At 50.2% G+C, this 6321-nt stretch overlaps 1 protein-coding gene across 1 annotated transcript in view; it reads right to left on the bottom strand.

Moving 5' to 3' along the window:
- Nucleotides 1-580: 580 nt before the first annotated feature.
- CLPSL1 (colipase like 1) overlaps nt 581-6321 on the bottom strand; it is a gene marked incomplete at its 5' end in the record, with an annotated part of 6382 nt that continues 641 nt past the window's right edge. The window contains 2 exon segments of the mRNA XM_040473115.1: nt 581-3249; nt 4227-4334. Coding sequence (XP_040329049.1) covers nt 3091-3249; nt 4227-4334 — 267 coding nt within the window.

Here is a 6321-nt window from a genome sequence, read left to right as displayed (position 1 = left end):
AGGGCTCAGACTCTGAGGCAGGGTTGGGTCATACTCCGTGGTGCCTAGATCCAAAGCTGGGTGGGAACCTGCATTCATTCACTTCTTCATACATCTGTTGAATGACCATAGTGCCCAGCACTGTGTGTTACAGTCTATAAAGGGCGCGAGGGAAATGTCCCTAGTTTCCAGGGGTGAGTGGGAAGCTGGGCTCTGTGGCAGCAAGGGGCAAAGACCTCAACCCCCTGTTCCCTGTGTTAAATCCTTTCTACTTGAACCATCTGGAGTGGTCCTTGTTTTCGGCACTGAGACTGAGTAATACACGGCTGCTGGAAGACAGGGAACATTTTTTGTTGTGTTGCTGCTGTTCAAAGGCACCTTCTTCTCACCCAGCCTGGAGCCCAGACGAGTCCCCATTTTCTTTTTTTTTTTTCTTAATATTTTTATTTTTTTTCATGTTTATTTATCTTGAGAAAGAGAGAGAGAGAGAGAGAGAGAGAGCATGAATGGGGAAGGGGCAGAGAGGAGACACACAATCTGAAGCAGGTTCCAGGCCCCAAGCTGTCAGCACAGAGCCCAATGCGGGGCTCAACCCCACGAACCGGGAGCTCATGACCTGAGCCAAAATCGGATGCTTAACCAACTGAGCTACCCAGGCGCCCCAAGGAGTCCCTGTTTTCAAATTCCCATAAAGATGTCCTATAGGTTGTAGCCTTGCCATTGATACTTTCCACCTTAATATCCTAACCCCGGGAGCTCCCCACCTTGCTGTAACTTTTTTCTAGATCTGCTAGAAATTCAGCTACAGAAGTGGCAATATTTGCAGCCTTGAATCCATAAAAAATGCTGGATGCTGGACCCTGTGGACATATGCTGTCTAATATGGTACCAATTAGTCACATGTTGAGCACTTGAATTGGGGTACGCGTAAAATACAAATTGGATTCAGATGACCTATTACCAAAAAAAGAATGTCAAAGATCTCAAATAATTTTTACACGTTGAAATAACACTTTCGATTGTGTTATAAGTAGAGTATATTGTCAAAATTGGTTCCACCTGTTTCTCTTTACTTTTTAAGTATGGCCATTAGAAAATTTAAAATCACATTGCACCTTCCGCTGGACAGTGCTGCTCTTTTAAGCTGAAGGATTTTGAGAAGAGGCATTTTTCTGAACTCCTTCATCTGTCTAAAAGCAGAGCCTCCCCAAAGAACTCAACTATCATAAATTCCCTCCTGGAGAAGTTTCTCGCAACCAAGAAAGATGGACTCTTTGTGCTGGAATCTTATCACTGCAGAAGTCAGCACCACACCTAAATGGACATTGTCACAAAAACTATCATAACTGTCATCTACTCTCCTAAGGGCCCATTTATCTTTCTAAAAAATAATGTGTTTTCCCCTAAGTGCTCTTTCTTCCCCTATTAAGAAGCCATTTTCCAGAGGGTCCTTCTCCCATTCCCCTTCCCCAATAAAGATGATATATATGCCCCAAATTCTAACTGCCTCATCGGGTCACCTTTTTCTGTGAACTCCCCCACATGCGTATGTATGTGAATAAAAAAATCTCTCTTTTCTCTTGCCAATCTGTCTTTTGTCAGTTTAATTTGCAGACCCCCAACACTGAACCTAAGAGGGTAGAGGAAAAGTTTCTCCTCTTCATTGTATGAAACCAATGTAATCACATCAGCAATGTATTTTCCCCCTCCCCTTCTAAATTTGAAGACATTAGGTCTTCTTGGAGGCTGGGTTTCCAGCCTGCAATCTCCCCTTCCAAGGGCCTTTCATAGATTTTCTCCAAATAAGGGGAGCTCATGCACCGTAGCCCTGTGTCTTTCTGAAGTACATGTGACACTGTGGATCTGTCTGACACATTTAGGAGCAATTTCCGCCAAGATAAAGGTTAGAGTGTTGCCAAGACTTACAGGGGGTGCTTTAAGTAAACCTCAGCTTCTATCTCAACTACTGAGCTCTCGCACCATAAGACTGACGTCCTGGAGGACATACTTGGCTCAGATCTGGGTTCACACTTGGCTCAGCTAATCAGAAGTGTAGCTAACCATGGGACTTTGGGTCCCAAATCTGAATTATTATTCCCAGAACGTAACCCAAATATAGCAGGGCTGCCTTGAAGCCTGCTTCTGCAGAGAATTCACGACACTCACAGCCAGCAAGCTAGCGTCTGGCTCTTAAAGCCTCACAACCCAAAGGTACAGCTTGCGGAAACTCGTCCTGATTCATCATCGTCTCTCCGTCCCCATGGCACAGTCGGCGCTCTGATCTTTCTTTTCCTCACGCTCTTTCCTTGGCTCTCCTTTTCTTATCCCTCCTTTCTCTTCTGATCTCCCAAAAGAGTCCGATTCATCACGTTCAAGCGCTGTGACTGTGAACGAGTTGCCCAGTCTGTCTCAGGTTCTCCTGAGATGGGGTGATCAAAGTTCTGACCCCTCCTCCTAAGGTTTTTTTTTGTAGGATGAAATGAGATCCTGTGTGTAAGGGACCTGGCACCGCCCCCGGCATAAAGTAAGCGCTCCATAAACACAGGCAATTTTTTTTTTTTTTTTTAAGTAATCTCTACACCCAGCGCAGGGCTCGAGTTCATGACCCAGAGAATGACTCACATGTTCTGCCCACTGAGACTGCCAATTCTTCATACACATTTGTCTTGGACACTTCCTTTCACATTTGTGACCTTTAAGGTCGGGGGAACCAAGAGTTCAGGTGTGAACTGAGCTTTTGGCGGGTGGCTTATGGAATGGGCTGAAGCCAGAAAGGGGTTGGGGTGGGGAGAAGAGCTCAAGTCTCCTCTGGGGGACTTTCGTTCATGCGCCAACAGGGGAAAGGCCCAAGCCTAAGCTTCCGGCCTCTCAGCCCCTTCACTCCCCAGCAACCTGTGCCCGGCCCATCCCAGCCACGCCTCCCCAGCCCCTGGCACCAGGGGCAGCAAACACTGAAAAGTCTTTATTCCAGTGATGGCGCATCATCCCTCCCTCCCTCCCTCCCTGCCCCTCCCCTGCTGGTGGAGGCTCTGAGGGCTAGGGGCAAGAACACAAATTTGGGGAGGCGTAGGAGTAGATGGAGGAGGTGGGGAAGGCAGCAAAGAGGGAGCGTTAGAAGAAAATGTTCTTAGCTGACTTCCTTTTTTCAATTTTCTTACAACGGCCATAGATGATGTTAAATGATTTCTCATTCTTCGGAAATACACACGTCAGGTTCGGCAGGCAGGGACACTCGTTATACAGACCCAGGAATGTCTGCGAAAGACAGGACTTTGACCTTGACCTTGGGGGCTGCTTTGCCCTCAGCCCTGAGGGGGCAGCCTTCACTCCCCTGCAAGTGCTCCCCTGCAAGACCATCTGCTTGCACACAGCAGAGGAGCCTGGGCTTAAGGGACCCCTTCATGCACTGTTCAGTCTGTGCCTCTGGTTGCCTCCTCCAGGCTGACCCCTAGGATTGTTGGTGCCCTCCTAGTTCATTCTCTGGCATCACCTTTCCTGTCATTAGCCCAGGTGTCTATCCCGAGTGAAAAAACACCCTCCCACAGGGGACCTCCATCTAGTCTCCTGAAGTCCTTTCATGAGCAAGCCAACACCCCTTTCCTGCACACCCAGCTCAGAGGCTACCCCAGCCCACAACCTCTGGGCCAGAACACCTGGAGCCACAGCAGAGCCCGTGGGGCTGTTGAGAAGGGTGGGCTGAGAACCATGATTAGGACCAGACCTTCTACCTGTGCCAATTGACAATGCTACTTCCAGAGTTGACCCACTGAAAAGGGGAACTTATATCAGAAAGAGAAGCATGGGGGCGCCTGGGTGGCTCGGTCGATTAAACATCCTACCTGGGCTCAGGTCATGATCTCACCTTTGGTGAGTTCCAGCCCCATTTCCAACTCTCCGCTGTCAGAGCGGAACCGGCTTGGAATCCTCTGTCCCCCTCTCTCTGCCCCTCCCCCGCTCACACTCACACCCTCTCTCTCTCAAAATATATAAACACAAAAACAACAACAACAAACCATCTGGATTCCAAGCCCCTGGCGTGGGGTCCCACCTTGGGTCGGTCCACAGGCTCCCCCAAGCGGCTGGGAGGTGCCGTCGCAGCAGACAATTCCCCGCTCCGGGTCGCCGTCGCCGACCCCGCACCCTCCCCTGGGCTCCGGGTCCGCCCCTGCCCCTCCTTTCCGGGGGTCCTCCCCGCTCACCCCGCCCGCCCCCCAGGGGGCGCCACCACCCACCTGCGGGTGACGCGCGCTGCCCTCGGACCCCTAGGGGGCGCAGTGCGACTCGCAGCCCTCGGTCTCCCGGCGACAGCACCCACTCTTGCGCTTCTTGCTCTGGACGCAGGTCTCCCTGTCGTCCTGCGGGGAGATGGCGCCCCCGGGCTTCCTCCCTGCAGGTTCCCCTCCCGCGCTGCGCCCTCACCGCCGCCCCCACTCTCGCCCGGGCTGGAGTTGGGGACGGCGGATGTCTGTGCGGAGGGGCGCCGGATTTTTCCCAAAGGGGGACCAAAGAGATATCACAGGTTTGCCTTTAGAGTCCCGCAGATAGGTTACTTCTCGCTCACACACACACCAGGGTGATCCAGGCCTTCCCGTCTTGGCTCCTGCGGTTCCTTCCGCGGCACAACCTTCTCTCTGCAAGCTCCTACTCACCTTTTTTTTTAATGTTTATTTTTCTTTATCTTCTATTTATTTTTGAGAGACAGAGAGAGACCACGAGCAGGGGAGGGACAGAGAGAGAGAGAGAGGGAGACCTAAAATCCAAAGCAGGCTCCAGGCGCTGAGCTGTCAGCACTCGGCTTAACCTGAGCCACCCAGGAGCCCCCCCTACTTACCTTTTCAGTCGAGCTTGCACGGCACCTACAGGCTCCCTCCTCCCCCACACTCACCCACACCAGCGATCCCCAGCGCTAGGCCATCACATCGTCTGTCACTGCCACCATCATCTCTCTGACAAGTTCAGTTCATTCAACAAGCAAATGCTGAGCACCTGCTGTGTCCAAGTACCGTTTCAGGCACCGGGGATCCAGCTGGGAACAAAACAAACAGAAATGCCCAGACACGCCTTCCCTCCTGGAGCTGGCACGCCAGAGCAGCTGTCCAGTAGAACTTTTGGCAAGGACGAAAATGTGCTTTTTCTGCAGGTTCCAATTTGGTGATCGCTAGCCACGTGTGGCTAATGAGCACTGGAAATGCGGCGAGTGTGACCGAGGAGCTGAACTTTAAATTTTGCTTGACTTTAATTAATTTTAACTTCAGTCACTCTTGCGACTCGTGATTTGCTATTGGACAAGCATGAGCAGCTCTAGGAAGAAGACAGATAATAAATAAGTGAAATAGACAGAGTGGCACAAAATGCTGAGCAAAGGAAGCCGTGAAAAGAATACTGTGTGATTCCATTACATGAAGTTCAAAAGCAGGCAAAACTAATCTAGAACAGAAGAGGTCTGGAGAGTGTTACCTTTCGCCCTACAACTGACAGTGAGCCCAAGGGAGCCTTGCAGGGTGCCGGAAGTGCTCTGTAGCTCGATCGGGGTGGTGGTTATGAGGGTGTTTGCATGGGTTTTAAATTAATTGATTTTAATGTAAAATCAAGATTTGGGCATTTTACTGTACATAGTTTTTACCTAACATATATGTGTTAGATATTATTAACGAACAATTATTACTTATGTATGTATAATCCTATCTATTGCGTTTGACTAAGTGCCATAAAGAGAATAAAGCAGGAGAGGGTTGGACTGCCAGCAGCCTCTTACTGGCTTCCCTGATTTCACTCTTCCCAGTAACCCACCCCAGACCCCTGACCTCCACCCTGCAACAGTCTCACCTACCCCCTCTCCCCATTCTTTCCAGGAGGAATCTTTTTTTTTTTTTTTTTTTAAGGTTAATCCCATCATGTCATTCCCTTGCTTCAAAGCAATACCCCCCACACACACCCCTCCCCCCCAGGCATTTTGATACCAAAATTCTTTATGGGACCTGCAGGGCTTACTCATCCCAGGGCTGCCTGCCCACCACTAGATCTCTTGCCTCACCTCCAACACACACACACACACACACACACACACACACACACACACCCTGCAGCCACCACTGGGACTCTGAACATATCAGAATCACCTGGCCCCTGGCCATTGGCACTTGCTGGTCCCTCTGCCCAGAACATGTTGTCCTTTGAGCTCTGCCTGACTGTCTCCCACTGAGCCCTCCCCAAACATCCAGCTATAGCAGCCCTCATCACCTGGCTTCACTATGTTCACAACACTAGGATTCTCTGAAACTATCTTCATCCTTCTTTCTTCTTCTTCTTCTTCTTCTTCTTCTTCTTCTTCTTCTTCTTCTT

This window comes from Herpailurus yagouaroundi, unplaced genomic scaffold (genome assembly GCF_014898765.1).
Source record: "Herpailurus yagouaroundi ecotype Mexico unplaced genomic scaffold, PumYag 139, whole genome shotgun sequence".
Classification (NCBI taxonomy): Eukaryota; Metazoa; Chordata; class Mammalia; order Carnivora; family Felidae; genus Herpailurus; species Herpailurus yagouaroundi.
This window is presented reverse-complemented; position numbering and strand designations above follow the sequence as displayed.